Below are 27,737 nucleotides of genomic sequence, written 5' to 3'. Positions count from 1 at the left end.
TCGTCCCCCACCCCCGCGGGGCTCCGCCAAGACCCCTATGGATGGCGCTGCTGCGAAGCGGAAGGCCGTCACCCCACCGAGTAGTGACCAGCCAGCCAAGGCCCGGCCTTCCGCGACCGCCCGGGGCAGGGACGCCGCCTGGAGCCTAGCCATCTCCAAGATCAAGGGCCAGTACGCTCGATACTTGGTCGGGGACACCTCGGACACCAGCTCACTGCCGGGAGGCATTCTTGAGGGCAACTTTAAGAAGTTTCCTGACGGAGTTGAGTGTGCCATCCACGCCATGGAACTACGAGACGGGAAGTTTGGACTTGTGGTGACGTCGCGCCGACATGATCTCTACAGACAGGGAATACTCTTCGAAGACGTGGACAATTACACCATCCACAGAGTAATTAAGATCATCGCCGGTGCCCATTACGTCGAGCTAGCTAAGACCTTGCTAGCCCACCGTTGGAGGAAACTGGTGCCACAGTTCAACGCCAAGCACTTCATCTCGTCCCCGTAGTCGCCAACCGTTCCAAGGGCTTAGTTGGACTTTAATCTCCTTTTTTTTTTTTTTTTTTTTTTTTGTAAACAGTCCGACGCACTTTATTTTGACAGCCCGTCTAAATTGCTCAAATCACCTTAAAACCCTTTCGGTCGAGCAGTCTAATTTTGTTCTTTGGACTTAAATTTTTGTCCAGACATGAGTTGTATGAATGAGCTCATTTTGGCTTTAGGTCTTTGACCTAACTACTAAATTCGTATTCCAAATTCCGCCCACCTTAAACTCACACGCCCCCCCCCCCCCCCCCCGGCCCGGACCATTTAGATCGGACTTTAAACTTTTAGACCTCCGTTCAAAATTATATGTCGAAATTATTCTCTTTTTTTTCATATTATTAAATAGTCCGATCCTCTCTTCTTTCTCTTATTTATTTTTGGACTGTTCATCTAAAATGCTCCAAATTATATAAATATTCGGCCGAGCAGTCAATTCTTTTTATTTTTGGCTTGTAACTTTTTATTTATTTTTATTTTTTACGACACAGTCATCAGAAGAAACCTGCTACATTTTTCCTAATACAGCAAGGGGTCTTTTATATTACGCATTTTCCCACAGACAGGAAAGCACATACCACGGCCTTTGACCAGTTGTAAATGCACTGGCTGAAACGAGAAACAACCCAATCATTTAAATGGATCAATTTAAGCGATTTGACCCTGCGACGCAAGCACCTCACGCGACTGACTGAGCTAAATCCTGCCCCATGTTGAGGAAAAAATATATGAACGAATTGCTGCACTAATGAAGTATCACTGGTGACACATTGAAATGAGGAGAGTAAATGAAGACTTTTAATGAAGCATTCTTACATATACCAATTTAAATTGTTGGGCCACTTATCATTGGTTGGTGTATTTTGTTAACTGAAATATTTTTATTAGGTGGCAGTCCTCGTGGCTGACAAAATACAATTAATCACTGACAAAGTATATTTCTACTCTATTATTACAACACAGAAGCCAAAAATTATTTTAAAAAATGATTCCCATACTCAACTGGACATCAGTCATTTGTCTAGGCTTAGATCGTTTTGGATGAAAAAGCTACACAAAACAAGATGACTTAGTGTATGCAAGAGAAGGTACTCTAGCATGTCTATACTACGACACGTCTATACAATGACAGGTCTATACAATGTTACAGCAGGAATCGAAACAGTGTGATGTAACTGCAAGGTTTGATGTGAGAGTATGCGAAGTTCCTCTCACAAAGCTGGTCTCAGTTGTTCCACTGGGTGTGGAGAGTGTTGAGGCAGTCAAGCCAATTTGTCTGCTGCAATAGCAGATAACCATAAGTGTAGAGATGGGGGCAGAAGGGACGATTGCCCCCCTAGTGCTGGAGCAAAACCTTAAATCCGAGCAAAAATGATAGATATTAGGGCAAAATGTGCTAACCTGAGACCCTTTTACCATGTATTTCCATAATTCTACTCTCAAAATTAGTTGTAATCATGTAAAAATGCGTAGTGATTCATTTCCAACCCTATATAGCCGTTTGGCAGTAATGCTAATATTATTACAGGGTAATGTATGCCTACACAGAGAACAATGAGACACAACATCACCAGCAAATTCCAAGAATTCTGCTCATTTTATAGTTTTGATTGCCAAAAACCTACAAGAAACATTCAGTTCTTATTAATATAATAAATTTAACTGACTTTTGATAATTATCTTTTTCTCTATTTTTGTGTAGTATATCAATGTATTCTCAAACTAAATACACCTATTTCTTAGCATTTGATACAAGCAAAGAAAGAAAGAAAGAAGTGTTTTATTTAACGACGCACTCAACACATTATATTTACGGTTATATGGCGTCAGACATATGGTTAAGGACCACACAGATTTTGAGAGGAAACCCGCTGACGCCACTACATGGGCTACTCTTCCGATTAGCAGCAAGGGATCTTTTATTTGCGCTTCCCACGGGCAGTACAATCAAAGACTTCACATGGAAATGGAATTGTTTCAAAATTAGGTTAGTGTGGTTGCCATTTTGAACAGAAGTATAGGAAGAAAAAAGTAAATTAGCTCACAGTGTGTTTAATTGTCTTTGATACTATTATAAACAATAGTTCAGCAATTTAGATCCAGTATAAAGTAAACAATTGATGAAGTCAAATGAATTATTATGGTGGCTATCTTAAATTTGTGTCAAAAAAAGTTAACTCTGCCTGCATAGGTTCTAGACTTTTAGTATATTATTCTAATAAGACAACTGAAGAAAAACATTTTGTTGCAATTTGTGGTAGGTTCATCTATATTTTGACTGGACTATAAAGCTACTATAGATGCAAAGTGCATTTTGTCTCAGATTATAACACAAAAGCTGATTTAAAAAAAAATGTTTATTGCTTTACATTGTATTATTATACATACATAAACAATACACGAGAGAGAGAGAGAGAGAGAGAGAGAGAGAGAGAGAGAGAGAGAGAGAGAGAGAGAGAGAGATGCAACAAGAAATACACACAGTTCATTTTAACATGACACAGTAAAAGTTGCTACATGTATTAGCAAAGCAAAGGCCTTACATACTGAAAATGTTCTGGAGTCTAGGAAAAAAAAAAGAGTACTAGAAACAGAAAGAGAGAAAGAAGGAAACATAAAAAAGCCCCCCAAAACCTTTCTTAAAAGATAAATAAGATCAATGAAATTTTAAAAAGAAAAGAAATTGGTGTTGCACACTTGCTTTTAAGGTAACATAACACAATGTTACACAAACCCTCTTCTATTCAAATGTTTATGCAGATGTCTCCAAATGATATTATATGAGGTAAATATACAATAGAATTATTGGGGAATAGTGTCACTTTGCACTGTTCTATTTTAAATTGTGTCCTTTGCGTTGTAAATATTTTTTTTATAAAGGACCTGTAATACATACCCAACTAAATAAACATAATATTAAGTAATTTCTGAGAAGTAAGTTTTTAAAATTTCTCTTTTTAAAAATTAACAATGCCCATACACATATTCACTGTTAAATTAAAACTATATACATTATAAACTGTTATGTGAAGAATAATATTAATTAAATAGCTTCCAAATTATTACTATTATAGTTTGCACAGTGGTACATGTTATAAATAGTTTCTGTATTGTAATGTTACAACCATTCATACTTAAATTTGCAGTAATGTGGTCCATAAAAACTTTTACTCCCCCCCCCCAATTCACACACCCACCAACTCATTATTTAAAAAATACTTAGAACAACAAACTTGACATTTTGGGTTTGAATTTGGTATTTCAATTAGATCCATGCATCCGGTTTTTCACTTCATTGTGATCATTCATTCACTGACTGGTAATCGCAGACAGTATGTTTCACTGCCTTCCATAAATAGCAAATTATATCATGAATACCAGTTGGGCTACTTTTGCCACTGCCATTATGGAACTTGAAATGTAAAAAAAAAAACCCACTAAAATCTGGCTAACTGTGTGACTGTTACCAATCAACTGGCTAATTGTCTGACCAACCAACTGGCCAACTGTCTGATCGACTGACTGACCAACTGTTTGGCCAACTGTCTGGCCAACTGTCTGACCAACTGACTGGCCAACTGACTTGATCAACTGACTGGTCAACTAATTGGTCAATTGACTGACCAACTGATTGGCTAACTGGCTGACCAACTGACCGACCAAATAACTGGCTAACTGACTGGCCAACTGTCTGACCAACTGACTGGCTAACTGTCTGACCACCTGATTGGCTAACTGTCTGACCAACTGTCTGGCTAACTGTCTGACCAACTGACTGGTCAACTGACTGACCAACTGACTGATCAACTGACTGACCAACTGACTGGCCGACTGTCTGATCAATTGACTGCACAACTGTCTGGCCAACTGACTGACTGGCTAACTGTGATCAGCCAACTGTCTGACTGACTGACCAATTGACTGACTGACAGGCTAACTGTCTGACTAGCAACAATGTATACTGACTAACTGACAAGCTAACTGTCTGACTAGCAACAATGTATATTATGCATGATTATAAATGCAAAAAAAAAGAAGATATAAATAGTTTCTTCTGCAATTCCACTGGTGCACTGTTAAGCAGAGAATAAGCTATTAATAGCTCATCTATGTCATGACAACTGCATGCATTAAGCACTTTTATGCAGTTATTAATGGTTTCTAAACAATAACAGTTAAATACATTTCTGTTCTTAACTGATGTACAAGAATATCTGGTTTAAGGTTACTACATTTTGATATCATGATTATTTGGCAAGGTTTAGATAATGGTTAACAGGTGAGCTTCAGCAAAAATAAACACAAGGTTAGGTGAGACTGGAGGAAGATTACCTTGCTGGCTGCTAATGACTGTTAATGACGTCAGACACTGTTCCTATGAAAAAATTCTTTGCTGGAAGCTACTTGTTTTTTGTTCTTTAATATTTTTAAAAATATCGCTTTCCAAATGATAATTATCTACTATTAGGGCTTGTGATGCGTTATTGTTATATGTACTTGTTTTTTCAGTGGCTGAAAAAAAGAATGAAAGAAAGAATATTATATTGCATACAAGGTAATTTCTTAAGAAGCACACAAATTTGGTCAGACCAACTGACTGGCCAACTGTTTGACCAATTGACTGGCTAGTCCACCATTACTGAAGAAAATATTTTACTGTTTTAGTACTCAGCAAGCCTTACCTTAGAAAGCTAATAATAAAGTGTATTAAACTTGGGTTCAAGCATGCGGTCCTGGGCAAGTAACTTGGGTACCTGGGCTGTGTGTAACTAGATAGTGGAAAAGATGAAACCACTTTAAGTGACCTGCACTATTCCTACTGATTAATAGCAAGGGAATGTTCGTGTGCAGTTATTAAAAAACAGGACAGTACATACCACATATTTTGCTATATCAGTTATGGAGTACATCATAACTCTCATTGTTCCATAGAAGGAAGAAATTATTTATCTAATGAAGCACTTAACACATTTGTATTTACGGTTATATGGCATCGGACATACATGAATGGTTAAGGACCACAAGATAACGAGAGAGGAAACCCATTGCTGCTATTCTATGGGCTACTCTTCGAGAATAGCAGCAAGAAATCTTTCATATGCATGATCCCACAGACAGTACAGTACATAGCTGGAACAAGAAATAGCCCAATGGGCCCACCCGACAGGAATTGAACCTAGATTGATTGCACATCAGACAAGCGCTTTACCACTGAACTCTGTCTCACCCCCACCCCGAATGTTCCAATGAGACTACATGCTATGTTATTAGACAAGATGTTATTAAATCCATGTGACCAGACTTGAAGCCAGTTTTCTTTATCATGAATAATACATATTTTACCCAGCTCTTCACAATATAACACTAAGCAGGTAGCTGTTTAACAGAACCAGTTATTTATGCATTGTATATAAACATTCCTTTATATGGAATCAATATTATGTTATTGTAATAGTATGGCATGTTACAAACCCATGCAACACATGAAATATAAAATATAATATAAGATGCCAGTAACTTGGTGGAGGCCAGTTATTATATGTGAGGTCATATACAAAAAAAAATTGAATGATTATTATCAATTCTAGTCATATTGAAACTGTTATGAGCTGCCGTATACACAAATATTTTCACAGATCAAATAATTCGCGATTAGGCTTTCATTTTACATTTTTGAGAGGAATTATTTCAGCAACTGTGTCCCCCGAAAATAAAATCAAAATTACCCATATTTCATTTGCCAAACTCCTTTCAATGACAATTTCATGCACACACTTGGACATATTACCATTCTGTCAGCAGAATGTCAATCTTGTCTGTATGTCTGATAAGACATGTTATTGATGGAACATGCACATGCGATACAGAAAATATCAGATGAAATAACTTTTAATTATTGGTGGTATCTACAAATTTACATTCAGGGTTACATCAAAACAAACAAAACTGAGATTAAGTAACAACAGACTTGCAACCAATTGTGTGTCACTGCGATCAAATCCACGTGACCATGCTGATAATTTAGCGGTAGAAACAAAGTTGAACAGGCACCTCTGACTGCTTGATTCTGATATGGGGTGGGCGTGGAGAGATAAGAATATATATTATATTGTAAATAATATATCTATTTCGAATGTTAACATATACTTAACTCCAAAAGAAACGCGAATACGTAGATTGGAGGTTTTGAGTGCACTCAATGAAATACGTCCCAAAGTTCTTAAAATAATCGTTTCTATGAAAAACTTAAACAATTCGTAAAGATGAGATTTCATGTTATTGACATGTTAAAAATCGAGGTCGCATTGTCATTTGAAATGTCAAGGCCATGGCACTTCTTCAATGGCGTCACATGCCACTCAAACATGTCCACTAATAGCGGGTGTGTCCGCCATTGCTGGCCATGACCGCCGCACACCTCCTACCCATGGAGAGGAAGAGGTTCCTGATGAAGGCCCTGGGCACGTTGTTGTAGGTGTCCACGACGGCCTGGCGGAGCTGCTGCTGTGTCACCACGGGAGCAGGGCGTTGGTTCATCATGCGCTGAACCTCGTCCCACAAGTGCTCGATGGGGTTCAGATCCGGGCTTAAAGCTGGCCAGTCCATTGTGATGATGTTGTGCTGTGCCAGGAATGCCTGGGTGGCCCGTGCCGTGTGTGGCCTGGCGTTGTCGTGCTGGTAAACCATCTGACGGTGACCCGCGAAAAAAGGCACCACCACAGGCGTGAGCACTTCGTCGATGTAGCGCTGTGCTGTGACGCCCCTGCCGCGTCCTCGGCCGTTGTTGTCGAAGATGACAGGTTGTACACGACGTCCCCAGGATATGGCACCCCACAGCATGACGGAAGGCCCTCCCCAACGGTCCCTCTCCATAACACACGCATCTGTGAAGCGCTCACCTCGACGCCTCCACACCCTCATACAACCGTCGGCCCTATCTAAGCAGTAGCGTCTTTCGTCGGAGAAGACGATGTTCTGCCACTGTCGGTTCCGCCACTGTCGATGCAGAACAGCCCAGTTGTGTCGTGCAAGGCGGTGTCGCTGTGTGAGACGTTGTCCAATGTACGGTCGACGACAGTTCAGATGGATGGCGATCAGACGACGTCGTACCGTGGTGTAGGAAACGGGGCGGTTGTGGGTTCCCACTGTCTGCCGGGCTGTTGTGGTGGCTGGTACGAACCGATCACGCATGTGAGTTCGGACGATGTAACGGTCCTGGCGCTGTGACGTCACTCTGGGACGGCCGCTACGTGGACGGTCGACGACGTTGTTGTTCTGTAGAAATCGGTCTATGAGACGGTAGATTGTCGAGACATGGACACCGAAAGCACGTGCAACCTGCCTGGCATCCATTCCGGCCTCCAAATTCCCCAAAGCTCTATGTCTGGAATCAGCGTTAAGTCGTGGCATCGTTGTATCGCTACTCGTAAAATGAGTTGAACATTGCTGTCTGGCGTTTCTTTTATACCCAGGCCTGGTAGTGTTTCACGTGCAATTCGCATCTTTCATGATCCACCCGTTTTGCATTCCAGATCGATTTTGGTCGTCAATTTCAGCACGTGCGTGACGTCACACTGTACTCATTTTTTTCATGCGTTATGTGGAATTGGATACGCTGACAAGATGGCTATTGGTCAACTTAATCGATTTGTACATAGTTTATTCAAATGTGGGTTTTTTAATATTTTAAAATTTTCGCGTTTCTTTTGGAGTTAAGTATATATACACATCCTTCGTAAAAATCGGAAATAAGTTAGTGCATAATTAAATTTGCAGTGCTACAACATGTTTACCATTTTCGCGGTATATTTTATTTGCAAAAATATTTGCATATGTATGTGAACTGTCGACTGCCTTTCAAACTGGGGGTGGCAAAACATACTCTGGTCCCTCCAACTTCAGAGTTGTGGGGTGACTACCTCCATCCCCAACTCTAAAGAAAATGCAGTGTTTTAAAACAGAACTGACCCCTCCAGTTCCGATGCCTATATTCATGTATGTGTACGTGTCAACCTGCATACCATTGCATGTACATGTACAAGTTGGGAATCACAACCTCTCTAGCACTGCACTTTCAAAAATAATCTACTGTATAGTTACCTTTTCTACGTGGATGTCATGCAACAATTTTAGTTTTCCATCTTGATATCCTGCACAATAAAATAAATATATGGTCTTATTCCACACTGGATACAAACAAAAAGACGTATTCTAAATTTTAAATGTTACCGTGTTCTCACTGGGTGAAAATTAAATGGGTGTGTGACAACAACAACATAAAATCATAAAAACATTTGAAAGCTTGGTTACTGTATATTGTTGTATATTGGCCGGCACTGTGGAAAGGCTGATCCCTTATTCTGCCCCTCAGTATTTGGTACTAAAAAGTTGGTATGATGTATAAGCTGAACCGAACTGTCATGATAATGTCAGTCTCTCATTCACAGGAATTCATTTCAGTAAATCGATCAAAGTACTAATGCATGTATCACATTTTAATAAAGATTTCAAGATGTCTAAAAAAGAATAAATTAGAGTCTTGTACAAGAATCCTTTTTATGCACACCGTCCCAACTAGATTTATGTGCACATTTCCGGTTGGGGTTATGCGCACATCCCTAAATGTCTATTTATGGTACATTTGCCCTGCTTTGATTGGCTGATTAGTATACAGCCTTCTCTTGTGGAATCGCCATTGCCGCTGGAGAAAATTTACGGGTATCATATACAAGAAAAATGTTGACTTTGTTTAAACAAGTAAGTGTTATTTATTACAAATGAACCGTGTACTTTTGAGAAGATATAGATTAATTTTATCTATTGAAATCGTGTGTTAGGGAGTGCACTAGTTAGTTCTGCACTTGTAAACTTTGAAATGGCAGAACCAATGCCGAGTACTTCGCGTCATGTCCTGGTTCTTGGGCACAGCTTGGTGAGGCATCTCGGGAAATATGCAGCCGAATCACCCGAGAGCAAGAACTTCGGTCTTCTGAGGGATCGGGTTATGTTTCATGGCATTTCGGGTGGAACAGTTCCCTTGATTGGCTCCCAGCTGGGCGTAGTGCGAACACTGAAACCACAGGTAGTGGTTTTACAGATTGGGGGTAATGATTTATGCAAAACCACCGTTATGCCCCAAATGGTAGTACAAAGAAAGAAATGTTTTATTTAACGACGCACTCAACACATTTTATTTACGGTTATATGGCGTCAAACATATGGTTAAGGACCACACAGATTTTGAGAGGAAACCCGCTGTCGCCACTACATGGGCTACTCTTTCCGATTAGCAGCAAGGGATCTTTTATTTGCGCTTCCCACAGGCAGGATAGCACAAACCATGGCCTTTGTTGAACCAGTTATGGATCACTGGTCGGTGCAAGTGGTTTACACCTACCCATTGAGCCTTGCGGAGCACTCATTCAGGGTTTGGAGTCGGTATCTGGATTAAAAATCCCATGCCTCGACTGGGATCCGAACCCAGTACCTACCAGCCTGTAGACCGATGGCCTACAACGACGCCACAGAGGCCGGTCAAATGTTAGTACAAGGAGTTGGTAACAAATCTGCAACAAAATTATAGCATTGAATCAGTAATTGTAGGTGCTTTGTTTTTTAGGAAAAAGACCAGAAAATTCAAAAATGATGTTAACGTAGAGGTTACAATGACAGAGTAATGACAGTAAACAAAGAATTATCAAAACAGCCAAATTTTAAATTCTGGCGACATGCTCGCATGGGTAACGTCTTATTTGTATAAACCAGATGGTGTTCATTTTAAAAATCAAAAACCTTACTATCGATCTGTTAAAGGGGCAGCGCTCTTTTTTTATAAAGTGATCTCCTAATGTATGATAACATTGTTGTATTGTTCTTTTATTTGTTTCATTAAACAAAAAATCAAATAAATCTATCACATTGATACCACTAGACGATAAATGTAGTTTCATTTTTATAAAAGCAGTGTAATTAATATTTTGCACTGAAGATAGATAATTGTAATGATGAACACTACCACTTCCGTTGTAAGCAGTAAAATCCCTAACAATGAAAAATTTCTGATCTTTTATTTGATATTGCAGAATAATCAAATGACAGTAACTTAAATAAAAATCATCAATTACGACCAATTAAATCTGCAACTGGGGACTAAACATCAGATGCCAGTCAGTGGACACAAAACACTGAAAGACCATTCTGAACACATGACAAATGTGATAAAAATAAACTAAATATGTTTTCATTGCTCAAATAAAAAATAACTTTTGTGTACAAACACAAAGAGGCCGTTAAAAATAGTGATAATTATGTAACAGTAAGCAGCTATTGAATACTGAAATATGACTGATACACTTTCACCAGTGATGCATTTCCGTACACACTGCTATTATATTGGGGGATTTTTGTACATTTTTTGTTCACTGTGCATTAATTGGTTGACCACTCTTTCCGGGATGATATCTAAAGATTTGGAAAATCATCACAAGATGCTTGTTTTCTTTGATGTCGAGTGTACAAGAAAAAAGAAAAGAAAAGGGGATGGCAAAATATGAAAGGCGTGGTGGTAATGGACTAGTGAGTGATATTGCAGCAAAACCATACTTTCTCAAAATGATATAAATGGATATGTAGTGTTTTGGAAATGAACTTCTTCATATACAAGATCCCTTTCTGCATTCTCGATGGTGTCAAAATGACTACATGTTAGACACCAAATGGCCATACATGTAGGTTAAAATGGGCTGAGGTGTCGGTAAACAGATATTCTTTCTTTCTAACTGCATAAAAATCAAGTTAAAATAAATGAATTAATGAGGTCAGGTATGTGGTTGCTCAATACAGATATTAATCAATGTCTTCTAGTGGTGTCGTGTGTGTGTGTGTGTGTGTGAAAAATGGAAGCAACTCTAACTTAATCTCCATAAACAGGCGCAAGACATGCATGATACAGTATTCAGTTCTAGAGGCAGGAATCAACTATGTTTTTACACCATAACCTAACAATAAAATCAGTGTGCATTCCAAAAAAATTAAATAAAAAAGAGCCAGTCTTCTCATTGGAACTATATATTCATTGTCTGAAATACTGGTATGATCCTTACAAATCAATCTTTTTTATACGAGATAAATTCTATGGTGGTGTCTTACAGCTGGCTATACATAGGATTAACTCAGTGGTTAAAACATTTGCTTATAGTGTGAAGGGTCATAGTATCAACCCTCTTCATTGGGTTATTTTCTCATTCCAACCAGTGCTTCACAACGGGATATCAAATGCCTTGGTATGTGCTGCCCTGCCTGTTGTAAAGTGCATATAAAAATATCCCTTGACGCTATTTTGAAGAAGCAGCCTCTTTGGTGTCCAATGGTGATGAATTATCTTTTGTTGACAAGGAAATTAGGAGACAGTTTTATAAGTTAGCCAGCTTACATCAAATCTTCTTGAGTGCAATCAACTATGCTCTCATAACATAATGGGGCGGGTGGTAGCCCAGTGGTAAAGCACTCGCTTTATGTACAGTCGGTTTGGGACCAATCAAGTACGTTGTTATGTAATAAAAACAACAACAAAGTAATAACCACTGACTAAACAATGTGCTGAGGTGTTGTTAAACAAACATTCCTTTCTTTTCCTAAAACAGGTTTTAGATGACAGAAAACTGATTACCTTCTTTGTAAGCTCCACGCATTTTGGACGCTTGTGACTTGATCTCAATTTGTTTTTGAAGTTTCAACAGGTCTTCTCTCAGCTGGTCCACCTGATTCAGAAGTTTCGTCTGGAAGGTTTTCATCGTCTTAATAAGTGCTAGATTCTGTAATATAAATATCATTATTATCCATATGGTTCAACATATCTGAGTTAATAATAATCATACGAAGCACACATGTAATAACAAGTGTAATGACGTAATTTTGGGAAGCGACGTCATAACATGACATTACTTCTCCAGTCCTATCTCAGACTGTGCATTTGAAATATGACGTCATTTCGTCGTCTCCTTCTAGTTGTGGCTGAAACATTTTGAGTTGGATTTTGTTATTCATAAAGAAAACAACAATAATAATATGGATAATAAAGAAATTATTACACTCGCATGTGAGTCGTACTGAATTTATGAAACTCGTGTCAGGATTCAGGTATTACCCTCGCTCTCGCTTGGGCAATACAAAAATCCTGACACTCATTTCGTAATATCAGTACAACACACAAGCTCATATAATAATCTCTATATCATTATAATAGCTGTTATGTTGTTTAAGAAGTAGCAAGTTCTGTAACATAAATATCATTCATTATCATTGCTGTTATGTTGTTAAGAAGTGGCCAGTTCTGTAACATAAATATCATTCATTATCATTGCTGTTATGTTGTTAAGAAGTGGCCAGTTCTGTAACATAAATATCAATCATTATCATAGCTGTTATGTTGTTAAGAAGTGGCAAGTTCTGTAACATAAATATCATTCATTATCATTGCTGTTATGTTGTTAAGAAGTGGCAAGTTCTGTAACATAAATATCAATCATTATCATAGCTGTTATGTTGTTAAGAAGTGGCCAGTTCTGTAACATAAATATCAATCATTATCATAGCTGTTATGTTGTTAAGAAGTGGCAAGGTCTGTAACATAAATATCAATCAATATCATAGCTGTTATGTTGTTAAGAAGTGGCAAGGTCTGTAACATAAATATCAATCATTATCATAGCTGTTATGTTGTTAAGAAGTGGCAAGTTCTGTAACATAAATATCAATCATTATCATAGCTGTTATGTTGTTAAGAAGTGGCCAGTTCTGTAACATAAATATCATTCATTATCATTGCTGTTATGTTGTTAAGAAGTGGCCAGTTCTGTAACATAAATATCATTCATTATCATTGCTGTTATGTTGTTAAGAAGTGGCAAGTTCTGTAACATAAATATCAAGCAATATCATAGCTGTTATGTTGTTAAGAAGTGGCAAGTTGTGTAACATAAATATCAATCATTATCATAGCTGTTATGTTGTTAAGAAGTGGCAAGGTCTGTAACATAAATATCAATCAATATCATAGCTGTTATGTTGTTAAGAAGTGGCAAGTTCTGTAACATAAATATCATTCATTATCATTGCTGTTATGTTGTTAAGAAGTGGCAAGTTCTGTAACATAAATATCAAGCAATATCATAGCTGTTATGTTGTTAAGAAGTGGCAAGTTGTGTAACATAAATATCAAGCAATATCATAACTGTTATGTTGTTAAGAAGTGGCAAGTTCTGTAACATAAATATCAAGCAATATCATAGCTGTTATGTTGTTAAGAAGTGGCAAGTTGTGTAACATAAATATCAATCATTATCATAGCTGTTATGTTGTTAAGAAGTGGCAAGGTCTGTAACATAAATATCAATCATTATCATAGCTGTTATGTTGTTAAGAAGTGGCCAGTTCTGTAACATAAATATCATTCATTATCATTGCTGTTATGTTGTTAAGAAGTGGCAAGGTCTGTAACATAAATATCAATCATTATCATAGCTGTTATGTTGTTAAGAAGTGGCAAGTTCTGTAACATAAATATCATTCATTATCATTGCTGTTATGTTGTTAAGAAGTGGCAAGGTCTGTAACATAAATATCAAGCAATATCATAACTGTTATGTTGTTAAGAAGTGGCAAGTTCTGTAACATAAATATCAAGCAATATCATAGCTGTTATGTTGTTAAGAAGTGGCAAGTTCTGTAACATAAATATCAATCAATATCATAGCTGTTATGTTGTTAAGAAGTGGCAAGGTCTGTAACATAAATATCAATCAATATCATAGCTGTTATGTTGTTAAGAAGTGGCAAGGTCTGTAACATAAATATCAATCATTATCATAGCTGTTATGTTGTTAAGAAGTGGCAAGGTCTGTAACATAAATATCAATCATTATCATAGCTGTTATGTTGTTAAGAAGTGGCCAGTTCTGTAACATAAATATCATTCATTATCATTGCTGTTATGTTGTTAAGAAGTGGCCAGTTCTGTAACATAAATATCATTCATTATCATTGCTGTTATGTTGTTAAGAAGTGGCCAGTTCTGTAACATAAATATCAAGCAATATCATAACTGTTATGTTGTTAAGAAGTGGCCAGTTCTGTAACATAAATATCAATCAATATCATAGCTGTTATGTTGTTAAGAAGTGGCAAGTTCTGTAACATAAATATCAATCAATATCATAGCTGTTATGTTGTTAAGAAGTGGCAAGGTCTGTAACATAAATATCAATCATTATCATAGCTGTTATGTTGTTAAGAAGTGGCAAGTTCTGTAACATAAATATCAATCAATATCATAGCTGTTATGTTGTTAAGAAGTGGCAAGTTCTGTAACATAAATATCAATCAATATCATAGCTGTTATGTTATGTTTTCCAGTCCATATTGCCCATCATTGTTAAAATACACTTTTGTTTGCTTTGTTACAATACTGCCAAAAAAAAAACCCCAAAAACAAACAAAGGCACACACACACACACACACACACACACACACACACACAATGTGCACATTTCTATAAATAACGTTTAAAAACCCACTATATCAGCCTCAAATTTTCTTGTTAAACAAGTGGTCACAATAAGTGGTCAACCTATTTCGATAGATTTACAATATGATGCTAGCTGCTGTGTGTGAGCCTATATGTAACCTGTAATCTAAATTGATCAGCATTACTTGATCTTGACAAAAAGAAGTGTTTTATGATTACTTTAGAACCTGATTAACCAGGTACATGATGAGACCAATCCAAAAAACTAATTTCCTGTAAAAAGGTTCACTTGTAAAAGTTGTCTATCTTATACTACACTGGTTTTTTGGGTGTGTGTGTGTGTGAGTGTGTGTGTGTATGTGTGTGTTTTGGTGGGGTCTTCATTTTTCATGCTGTGATGTAGCTCAGTGGTGAAGCACTCATCTGATGTGTGATGACGACATAGGATTGATTGTTCTCGATGATCATGAGTTTTCTTCCCATCCAAACAATGTCCCATGACTGGTATACCAAGGGCCATGGTGTGTATTGTCTTACCATTGGAAACATGCATTCTGGTATAGCAAGGGCCATGGCATATATTGTCTTGCCATTGGAAACATGCATATAGGAGTCAATTCTGTCGCAGCAGTAGATTTTCTGTCCCTCTTTGTCTCAACCATGTGTTGAAGTAACCATATGTTCAGCACTAAGTAGCTATAGTGTTAAAATGTGCTGCGATGTCATTAACAAAATATTCTTTCCTTTCCTACATTTTTAAAATCTAATACAGTATTGATGGTTGATTATCTGATCTTTCCTAAATCTTAAATCTAATACACCATTAATTACCTGATCTTTCCTGAATCTTAAATCTAATACAGCAATAATGTCTGATTACCTGATCTTTCCTAAATCTTAAATCTAATACACCATTAATGTCTGATTACCTGATATTTCCTTTCTTAAATCTAATACACCATTAATGTTTGATTACCTGATCTTTCCTGAATCTTAAATCTGATACACCATTAATGTCTGATTACCTGATCTTTCCTTTCTTAAATCTAATACACCATTAATGTTTGATTACCTGATCTTTTCTATCTTAAATCTAATACACCATTAAGGTTTGATTACCTGATCTTTCCTTTCTTAAATCTAATACAGCATTAACATTTGATTACCTGATCTTTCCTTTCTTAAATCTAATCCAGCATTAATGTTTGTTTATGTGATCTTTCCTTTCTTAAATCTAATACAGCATTAATGTTTGATTATCTGATCTTTCCTTTCTTAAATCTAATATAGCATTAATTTTTGATTATCTGTTTTTTCCTTTCTTAAATCTAATACAATATTAACGTTTGATTACCTGATCTTTCCTAAATCTTAAATCTAATACACCATGTCTGATTACCTGATCTTTCCTTTCTTAAATCTAATACAGCATTACTGTTTGATTATCTGATCTTTCCTTTCTTAAATCTAATACACCATGTTTGATTACCTGATCTTTCCTTTCTTAAATCTAATACACCATTAATGTCTGATTACCTGATCTTTCCTTTCTTAAATCTAATACAGCATTAATGTTTGATTATCTGATATTTCCTTTCTTAAATCTAATACAGCATTAATGTTTGATTATTTGATCTTTCCTAAATCTTAATCTAATACACCATTAATGTTTGATTACCTGATCTTTCCTTTCTTAAATCTAATATAGCATTAATGTTTGATTATTTGATCTTTCCTTTCTTAAATCTAATACAGCATTAATGTTTGATTACCTGATCTTTCTTTACATCAGTTTTTGCTGCTAAAACCTCAGTAGATACACGGCGTATTTCATTCTCGTTTCTTCCAAGATTATGCATCACTTGAATCTGTTTGAGTTCGAGACTGTGAAGAGCAGCCAGGACACTTCGGTACACAGTGGCCAGAGTCTGTATCTGAGTTATCATCTGATTCTGTGGGGTAACAATTACTGGAAACTTAGTCAACTGACTGATACTAATTAAGTAAAGTAAATAATTGAATCTCTACTAACCAAATTTGATGAGATATTAGTGTCATCTCACCTAAAAAAATGTAGAATAAAAAAATTTAAGTTTCAGATTATAAAATCAAGTTTAACCCATAAAATATATACGTTAAATGTTAACATTAGGATGTTTTCATTTTAAAAGCGTAACTAGAAAACTAACCCATGTGGAGTCATACAGTGTGCACATAGTTTTTTCGGTTCATACTTGCATGAACCAAAAAATAATTGTGGTCAATTCTTAAATAAACTGGGATTAATTAACACACCAGGTCAGTCTTCATCTAGTGATATTCACACCTGATGATAGAAAGTCTGTGATTATAATACAATAAACTGGGATTAATTAACACACCAGGTCGTCTTCTGCCGGTGATATTCACACCTGATGATAGAAAGTCTGTGATTATAATACAATAAATTGGGATTAATTAACACACCAGGTCAGTCTTCATCTAGTGATATTCACACCTGATGATAGAAAGTCTGTGATTATAATACAATAAACTGGGATTAATTAACACACTAGGTCAGTCTTCTGCTGGTGATGTTCACACCTGATGATAGAAAGTCTGTGATTATAATACAATAAATTGGGATTAATTAACACACTAGGTCAGTCTTCATCTAGTGATATTCACACCTGATGATAGAAAGTCTGTGATTATAATACAATAAACTGGGATTAATTGACACACCTGGTCAGTCTTCTGCTGGTGATATTCCATTGCCAGGTTCTTGTTCGCCTCTACCAGTGCCATAATGCTTGTCTTGCTGTCGTGAGTAGAAACCTGCACGTTCATTAGATCTCTGATGAGTCTTGTCATGTCCGCCCTTGCACGTGCCACATCTTGTTTTAACTCAGCATTTGATTTCTCCAGTATGTTAATATCAGACCTCATTTGTCTGATTTGTTTGGTTTTCTCAATGTTTTCTGCAGACTAGAAAGAAATAACAATCATTGAACAAAATAGTCATGCACACAAATCACAATCATTAAAAACACAATCACTTCAAAAATTAGAATCAGTATATAATTACATCATTAATTGTTAATCCAAATATGATAGAAACTAAATGACAATTAAAAAATATATATGACAACTTAACAAATTACAATCACTGAAAAAAAAAAAACAACATTCTACAAAAATCACCATATTTTCAACACACTAAAAAGAAATAACATTAATAATCAATAACAAAATCATAATCATTTATAAACTTACAATCACTAAAAAAATCACAACTTCAAAATTCACAATCACTCAATTCTTTCAATATAGCTGTTTATCAACTAATTAACTTATCTTACCTGTGGGTTTTGCAGTCGTATGACATCATTTCTGACATCTTTGACGGCCTTACTGAGTGTCTGAATGGCGTCGCTCAGAGCTTTCCTGTGTTCCTCCTCGGCCATCAGACGGCCGGCCCAGTCCCCTGTGCTCTCGTCAATGTGGGCCAGTCTCCGCTCATTGATAGCAATCTCACGATCCACCGCTTCAAGCGCCTCGGCCAAGACACGCTGGTTCTTTGTCATCTTTAACACAGTGGGGTTCATCTGGAAATATCAAATTCATCTAGTAATGTATGCATGACCTGTCTTTTGATCTTAGTCACTTTCAACACAACCAGCCTCGGTGGCGTCATGGTTAGGCTATCGGTCTACAGGCTGGTAGGTACTGGGTTCGGATCCCAGTCGAGGCATGGGATTTTTAATCCAGATATCGACTCCAAACCATGAGTGAGTGCTTCACAAGGCTCAATGGGTAGGTGTAAACCACTTGCACCGACCAGTGATCCATAACTGGTTCAACAAAGGCCATGGTTTGTGCTATCCTACCTGTGGGAAGCGCAAATAAAAGATCCCTTTTTGCCTGTTGTAAAAGAGTAGCCTATGTGGCAACAGCTGGTTTCCTCTAAAAACAGTGTCAGAATGACCATATGTTTGACATCCAATAGCCGATGATATGATAAAAAATCAATGTGCTCTAGTGGCGTCGTTAAATAAAACAAACTTTACTTTACTTTTACCTTCAACACAGTGGGGTTAATCTGGAAATATCACATTCATCAATCTAGTACATGTATGACCTGTCTTTAGATCGCATGTAGAAGTATGACCTGTCTTTGATGGCATGTAGACTACAATTACATCAATAAAGAGCTACAACTCACAGGCTTGTCACTAGACAATTTTGATTACTGGAGAAGAGCAAGCTGTCAAATAAAAGGCCACAAGATTTTTAGCGGGTCTGGAACCATATTTCTCTTTAATTGCAGGTGTTCTTAGGTGTATTCTGGGTTATTCTGAATCAGCTTTCCTAGTATTTCAAGTATATTTGGAAAAAAAAAGTTCTTCACTGACAAAAAAATAATATTAGTGTCTGGGCACATCACCAAAATTTAAATTGCAACATTAATAATGAGGGTGCTTCAGGTTCTCTAACTGGCGGTCAAAACTTGCCTCTAAAATTTAAAAAAATCAAATATTTCTTTAAACAACTCGTAAAATAAATGGTATCTAACAGACAAGAATGTAGTATTCTCTACAACAGTTTTATTCCAAAGTAGTAATTGCTGACATCTCCAATAAGACCACATATACTTACTTCCACTCTTGACATCAGATCTATCATCTGTCTCCGCAGAGCAATAATCTGCCGGTTGAATTCGGGGTTGGCCGCCTCTTCACCACTCAGCTGTCTCGACACCTTTTCATTTACTTGTTTGATGACATCTAGATCGTCATCCATATGTGTGACCTTCTTGTTGACGTTGGCCATGGCACTGGCTATCTGCTGCTCATAGCCGGCCATATTTTTCACCTGTTCAGTTAAAGTCTGCTGCCTGCTGTCCATTACATTGATCTTATCAACCAAGCGATGTTTCACTTTGTTCAAGTTCTTAACATTATCAGACAGAAGACCTATGGTGTTTTGAACAATGTTTTGTTTAGCCTGTAGTCCTTCCACAATAGAATCATGTCTCTCCTTGCCATCATGCAGTGATTCCACAGCACTTTTGAATGCACCTTGAATTTTTTCTATCTGTAATTAGGTAAATTTAAAAAGACAAATGTAGTTTTCCTGCTATATACAATGATCTCTTAAATTAGCTTTTAAAACAATCTTTATTTAACATTTATCCAAACTGACTTCCTTTCAAACAATTAATTACAAATATTTGGTATCAAAGTCCCTACTAAGATACATGTATCTCGACAGTTAGCCATTATTTCAATTTGTCAAAAGAGAATAATTGTGTTGTTACATTAAATAAGTCAATTCCTGAATCTAACCAAACTGACATGTTGTTTTGGTAATAATAGAGGGGATAATTTTCAAATTTGGCAAAATCCATTTCTGATTTTGACAAATTCTAGTATTTAAAAAACATTTTCTAAAGTTTTCACCAGTTTTAACCAGTATTCTTACAAACAATTTAAAATTCTCCCAAATGGTTTAACGGATAAACCCAAGTATAAGTTTTATGTATGTAAATTACTGTGTTTGATAAATGCATAACTTGATTAACTTATGAACGAACATTCTTTATACACTTAGAATATCATCAGTACTATATACAGTCCACGACCTCAGGGTCAGCATACAACAGCACTACAAGTTTTTTTAATTGTATAATACATGTTAGTAATGATGTTTGAGTAAGCAATGGAATTCTTGTATGTTAATAAATAAATAATAGAAAACAAAGAAAAGTCCACAGAAAGTGGTAATTTCATTTCAGTTACTGAATTGTGTGATTCAAATCCATTTTCCTGTGATCATGGATAATCATCCCATCTACAGAAGCATTACAGATTTTGACAATATAATTAGAAAATTAAATATAATCCCCATTACAATGGTAGATGGTCAAATCATACTAATTTCTTTTTAAAGCATGCATTAAGGCTGTAATCTCGGCTATATTTCATGTTTAAAAAAATGGTGAAGAGTTTTGTGTATTGAATGTCAGTAGCAGATGGCAATATGGGCTGCCAGTTAAAATACACACGGTGTTGTTGTGTTTGCATATTTTATTACACTGTAGTAAAGATTTTACAGGACGGGGAGTCAATTGCAGCTACAAGTTAAAAACTTACCATTAATTTGAGTTCAGTTAGATCATTACTCTTCGGTTGAACGTGAACAATCTTTATTATTGTAGCTGGTGTTGCAGGTGGTGGTGGTGGAGGAGGTGGTGGGGTGGTTGTAGTTCTTGGTCTTGGTATAGGTATAGGTAATTCTTTAATTTTAATTGACACTATAAAATATAAACATAAGAATTAGCAATCTGAGACATTTGGTCAGAAAATGTTTAGTCAAATGCTAGTTTCAGTCAACCAATCAAAATTAAGACACTGGAATAGTGTGGGTGGAACACATGGGGGCCAAGACCCCTCACGAATGATACCCATGTCACAATATTGCTAAATAAAATTAAAATGTTCTTCAACAAATAACCTGTCATCCCTAAAATAATAATGGACATCAACCGACTAGGTTTATTACTGAAAATAATTCTGAAAAACTCTTGATTAAACAGACTGTCCATCTAAAATCACAAATTGACCAATTACGTAGTTCCAAAGTAAAACAAATTATTACTTGGTTATCGTTGGTGGTGTTTTTGCTCAAATAGGCCTAATAGTATGCATCTTTTTCTTTGGAATTTTTCAGAAGAAAAAATACTGTAACCACAATTTCTTTCTGTAAATGTACACTGTAATATGCTTAATTAAACAGTTTATTATATTATCTAGGCATTTATATTGATTTATAAGTCAGGCTGATAAAAGCAAAGTGCCTTGCCATGTAAATTACTACGTTGTTTACTCTGTGCATACAGGAATTGACAGGAGCTGATGTCACTTCCCTTTCAAGGTTAGAGTACTGGACGAAACAAAAAAGAAATAAAATGGCTGCCCCCCCGTTAGCAGGAATAATCATGTTTTCTTTATTAATTCTAAAATCACATGTTTTTCATTTGTTAAACTTTTAGTACCCAGGTATGTACTGGTGGTCCTGATATCCATCTTTCCAACACATAAGGCTCATATTTGACCTCAGTGCCCCCTTAAACGGTGGCTGCTGGTGGTTTTTCACCACCTATTTAATAAATGTTTGTCGGATACCGAATTTTAAAGAATACATGCTTCCCGGGTGACCGAATGTTGGTATTTTCAGCTAATTTGTGCATGTTGATATGTGTTTGAAAGCTTGTCCCTGATTGGTTCATGTTAACTGGTAGTTAATGTATGGTGTTAATATTTAAGATAAACCAATGAAACTTGTTTTGGTCATCTATAGCAGAATGTAACAGCTGCCTTCAGTTTCACCTGTTACTCCTAGTCTTAATAGCTGTTCTTAATAATAATAATAATAATAATAATAATAAAATCTTTATTTATAGAAGGTAGCTCAGTTAGTTCTAGACTATTCTCCCCTGAGGCCTTCTTACTAATTATAACAATAATAATAACAATAATCATATTAATTATTAAAAATAAAAACTAACAAAACCATACATGTATATACAATATATACAATCATAAAAGATATTAAGACATAATTATGTAGTAGAGCAATCATGTTTCTAAGAAGTGTTTGTAAAAAACATTCTTAAATATATTAAAAGTACATTGTAGTACATTTTTAAACATCATTAGGTAATAACATCACTAATAACACAAGTCGTATGCAATGTGGTCGACCCTCCCCAAATCTAAAATCCTGGCTACACCAATGAATTACAATTCTTAAACAAATCTAACCAGTACACCATAACCAACTGATACAATTACTGTAGGAAGCAGGCCTCGAACTTAACAACGGCACTGACAGCAATTGCCATCATTGAGATATAAATTGCTGTATGTCGGGAGTATCACCAACAGCACAAAAAGTGCTGTCATTAAAGCTCCTCAATGACAGCAAAGTGTTTATGCCTGATGTTCATTATCTGCCAGTATTTAACATTACCACATTTAAAATATGTCTACTTACAGCAAAATAACCTTTCAGTCTTATTTACTTGCTGCAAAAGTAATTTACAAAAAAAATTGCTGTGGGCTGGCTTTAATGTTGCATAGTACCAAAGAAGAGAGTACTGTGTCAAGGTTCGACGTGCACCGTCAAATATTTACGGAGTAAAAGCAGCTGTGGGTGTGATTGGTAGTAATATGGGTATAATATCTGCCCGGTCCCCTCCATTATTATTTTTAGTTAGGGTTAGGGGTTAGGGGTTATGTTTAGGGTTAGGGTTAGGGTTAGGGTTAGGGAGGGGGGAACCGGGCGGATATTTTTCCGTAATATGTGACATTGATTATTTGTGCAAATACTATTATTCATTGACAATAAATAAATACACTTTTATTTGTTATACAGTTGTTATGCAGTATATACCAGAGGTTGAAACTAATGCGGGGTACCCCCAAAAATGGAACTGCAATTTTCAGCAAAAATGACAGTTGCTATTAAAAACATAAATTAAATCTCTTAAATGATACTTGACCCCCCATTTTCTTGCAGCTAGATTAGATGTGAGGTGCCACACTTTCTATTGCTGTACTTCCTGGGTGTGTTGAAATGCTGCTTATATCAGTTTTATTAGTAAACGTTAACATTATCGGCAATAGGAATTGATTTGGTCTAATGGAACCTATAGCATATATTCACTATATTATCATTATTTTATATTGTGTGCCATTTACTGTTATTTGACAGTCATAATTGCTTAATTAGGTTACACTCAGGCATGGGAGTTCATAATGACCTTGACCTTGGCATTAATTTACTGTGCACTGCTGAGAATAGAGTTTGAAAAAAAGTCTGTGCTGACCAATTGGAGATTTTGGCCCATATTTTTTACTTAAAATATTTTAAAGCTTATTTATCCAAGGTGATGGACATGTCATATAACACTAATCTTATTTAGGATAATAAGTCTAGGCAAGATGAAATAAGCTGTTAGTAATAATTCATTTTTAGTTAAAAAATAATGTTAGCTGATATTAGGTTAAGCTTTTAGATCTCCATTAACAATGTGTATTTGAATGCAATTGGCTCTGGAATGACTATATTTAAATAACCTGATTTCTGCTGTAATTTTAACATACTTTTTAGGTTGGTGAATTATGTTTTAGGCAAATATGGGAGTTTTTACAATTGTTTTTGTGAGTTTGGCAAAAACATTAAAATCTACAGAAGTGGGTTCTGTGTAGCCATTTTGCATTCTCTTCTTTATTTGTACACAAATATAAGCTTGGTAATGATAGCTTTAGGTCAGTTCATTAAATCTTGTCCATATATTCAGTGAGTTTTCTATAGTAAAGGGTATTTGAAGTATATACCAAGTACAAGAGCAATTTTGACACATTTGTTAATCTACCTAGGAGTGTGTTAGTATTATCTTCCACTATCACCACACTTGTAAAGCTATATTTTCCAATATTACTATGTAAATGATGTGTTACATTACAGATTGTAGTAATGCATACGATATAAATATTATATTCAGTTAAAACAGAAAATAATTTTTTAAAAATGACTTTTGCACTCTTTTGATGGATTGAATGTGCTTTTTTTATGACAAATAAAAAATAAAGATGTAACACCCTAATGATAACTCTAGATATGATACATGTCTGTAAGCACCAATCACTGGAGATTATTAATAAAATATCAACAGATATATTGGTAGCTGTCAGTGGATTTAATAATGCATATATAAAAACCAACTAGGCTGATGGGTTTGAAAATATTGCATTCAGTGACTTGACATCCAAGCATAGTCCATACCTTGGGTGTTTACCCCACCATGTGTACCACATTAATTTACTACTATTTGTGGATGCAGTGGTGTTCATTTCAGATACCACATGTAATATACTTTTTTTCTAGTGAAGTTCTTATCATATGCCCATTAAAGTCTTTCAAAACACAGGGTCACTGCAATAAATGAGTTTTAAGGTAATTATTTATTGGAAATGAGACTCTCTGACTATGCATGCACACACTACATATACAACTAAGCATACACAACCAACCCATAGTATGTATCTTCAAGAGTAGTATTTTTATTTATTATTTGTTTTAAATATGATACATTGCATTTGTATACAACTTTGCATAACACTGATGCTTCCTGAGGTGTACATTAAATCAGGTTGCACTGTAGGAACAACACTTTCAATTATGTTGTCACATCATATCAGAATCTCTTAAATGATATGTGACCCCCCATTTTCTGGCAGCTAGATTAGATGTGAGGTGCCACACTTTCTATTGGCTGTACTTCCTGGGGTGTTGAAACGCTGCTTATATCAGTTTTATTAGTAAACGTTAACATTATCGGCAATAGGAATTGATTTGGTCTAATGGAACCTTAAATTGCCATAGGTGGACCATTTCACCCATGGCAATTTTGCTTTTAAATTGCTGTGGGAAGGAAGGAAATGTTTTATTTAACAACATACTCAACACATTTTATTTACGGTTATATGGCATGAAACATATTATGGTTAATGACCACACAGATATATAGAGAGGAAAGTCGCTGTCACTACTTCACGGGCTACCCTTTTCGATTAGCAGCAAGGGATCTTTTATATGCACCATCCCATAGACAAGATAGTACATACCACGGCCTTTGTTACACCAGTTGTGGAGTACTGGCTGGAACGAGAAATAGCCCAATGGGTCCACCGACGGGGATCGATCCGAGACCGACCATGCATCAAGCAAACGCTTTACCACTGGGCTAATGTGTAATGCATGTATTGATACTAGAGGAGGTCCAACACGATTATATTGACATCTTGTGATCTTCATGACTTCACCCCTGACTTGCACTTATTATGGGACTTACAAAAAAATTTCATGTTGTAAAAACCAATGAAATTCACTGCACATGTAAGTTATGTATATGTTAATGTTGAAATGTTAAAATGTTACTAGGGTTTTATCAGCTATATTTCTAGACTCCAATAATCGGCACCATTCCCCAATGGCTTTGTTGTTTTTTATTCCCAATTTTGGAGTAAAAAATTCCTGATCTGAATTTAATAATTCCCATTTGTATTATTATATAAAGATACATTCATTCTATAAACGATATGTAACACTTGACAAACGCACCTTCCATCCCTATAATGTTTCATAATGCAAAATCAATATATTAATTTGTATAAATACAAGTGTATGTATAATATTACTCTTTTAAATTCTAACTTAGCCTAATGATATGTTTTTGAAATGAAACTAAAAATCCCCAATATTTGGTAAAACAACACTAAACTTCCCAAAGTCAAAGCCATTGGCGACAAGTCAAATTTAAAAAATGAAACCCTAGTTACGGTTTTGGTAATTTTGGGTAATATCCCTTTTTTTGAGCAGTATGTATCAGACATAATGCCACAAAGGAAAAAGCTTAAACTGCATTACAGAAATTGTATGCACTTCAAGAAACTTCAAAATTAACTGTGAACTGAATTCAAAATGCTGCATCACAATTTTTTTCAAATACAATTTCAGGTTTTGTGTCCCAGATATAAAGGATGGTTTGTATTTTGCATGTGCTCTATGTCAGCCTTGGCAACATTGTGGAGTTAAGCAATCAGCTATCAGCCTTGGTGGCATTGTGGAGTTAAGCAATCAGCTATAAGCTTTGGTGGCATTGTGGAGTTATGCAATCAGCTATCAGCCTTGGTGGCATATTGGAGTTAAGTAATCAGCTATCAGCTTTGGTGGCATATATAATAGTGGAGTTAAGCAATCAGCTATCAGCCTTGGTGACATTGTGGAGTTAAGCAATTAGCTATCAGCTTTGGTGACATAAATAATAGTGGAATTAAGCAATCAGCTATCAGCATTGGCGACATTGTGGAGTTAAGCAATCAGCTATCAGTGTTGGTGGCATTGTGGAGTTAAGCAATCAGCTATCAGTCTTGGTGGCATATATAATAGTGGAGTTAAGCAAGCAGCTATCAGCCTTGGAGGCATTGTGGAGTTAAGCAATCAGCTATCAGCGTTGGTGGCATTGTGGAGTTAACCAATTAGCTATAAGCTTTGGTGGCATTGTGGAGTTAAGCAATCAGCTATCAGTCTTGGGGGCATATATAATAGTGGAGTTAAGCAATCAGCTATCAATCTTGGAGGCATTGTGGTTTTAAGCAATCAGCTATCAGCTTTGGTGACACATTGGGGTTAATCAATCAGCTATCAGCCTTGGTGGCATATTGGAGTTAAGTAATCAGCTATCAGCCTTGTTGGCATTGTGGAGTTAAGCAATCAGCTATCAGCCTTGGTGGCATATTGGTGTTAAGCAGTCATTTCTAAGTCTGGTAGATGCAGAGTTCGCATCCCAGTACTAACCATTAACCTCTGTCCTGGACATGCAGCCCAGATAACCAAGATGCATGTTATTGTTAAGAACAGCATGCTTGAGTCAATTGGAAATTAATCCTTGAATCTTAATTGAAAATGGTACAAACAACAGCATGCTTGAATCTTAATTGGAAACGGCACAAACAGCATGCTTGAATTTTAATTCGAAATGGCACAAACAACAGCATGCTCAAATCATAATGAAGAACAGAATGCTCGAACTTAATTGGAAATGGCACAAACAGCATGCTCG

The 27,737-nt window shown here is 36.2% G+C and overlaps 1 protein-coding gene across 2 annotated transcripts in view; it reads right to left on the bottom strand.

The window, feature by feature from the left end:
- Positions 1-2,953: 2,953 nt before the first annotated feature.
- Positions 2,954-27,737, bottom strand: part of LOC121372692 (FK506-binding protein 5-like) — a 47,906-nt gene continuing 23,122 nt past the window's right edge. Inside the window, exons 10-17 of one of the 2 annotated variants that reach the window (XM_041499153.1) lie at positions 21,202-21,362; positions 19,706-20,143; positions 18,409-18,654; positions 17,792-18,034; positions 16,840-17,019; positions 12,212-12,356; positions 8,644-8,693; positions 2,954-5,055 (exon numbers count right to left, since the gene is read on the bottom strand). In XM_041499153.1, coding sequence (XP_041355087.1) covers positions 5,008-5,055; positions 8,644-8,693; positions 12,212-12,356; positions 16,840-17,019; positions 17,792-18,034; positions 18,409-18,654; positions 19,706-20,143; positions 21,202-21,362 — 1,511 coding nt within the window. In that variant the 3' untranslated portion in view covers positions 2,954-5,007. The other variant, XM_041499154.1, reaches the window with a different exon arrangement.

Source organism: Gigantopelta aegis, chromosome 4 (assembly GCF_016097555.1).
Source record: "Gigantopelta aegis isolate Gae_Host chromosome 4, Gae_host_genome, whole genome shotgun sequence".
Classification (NCBI taxonomy): Eukaryota; Metazoa; Mollusca; class Gastropoda; order Neomphalida; family Peltospiridae; genus Gigantopelta; species Gigantopelta aegis.
Note: the sequence above shows the minus strand (reverse complement) of the source record. Positions and strands in the feature narration are given on the sequence as shown.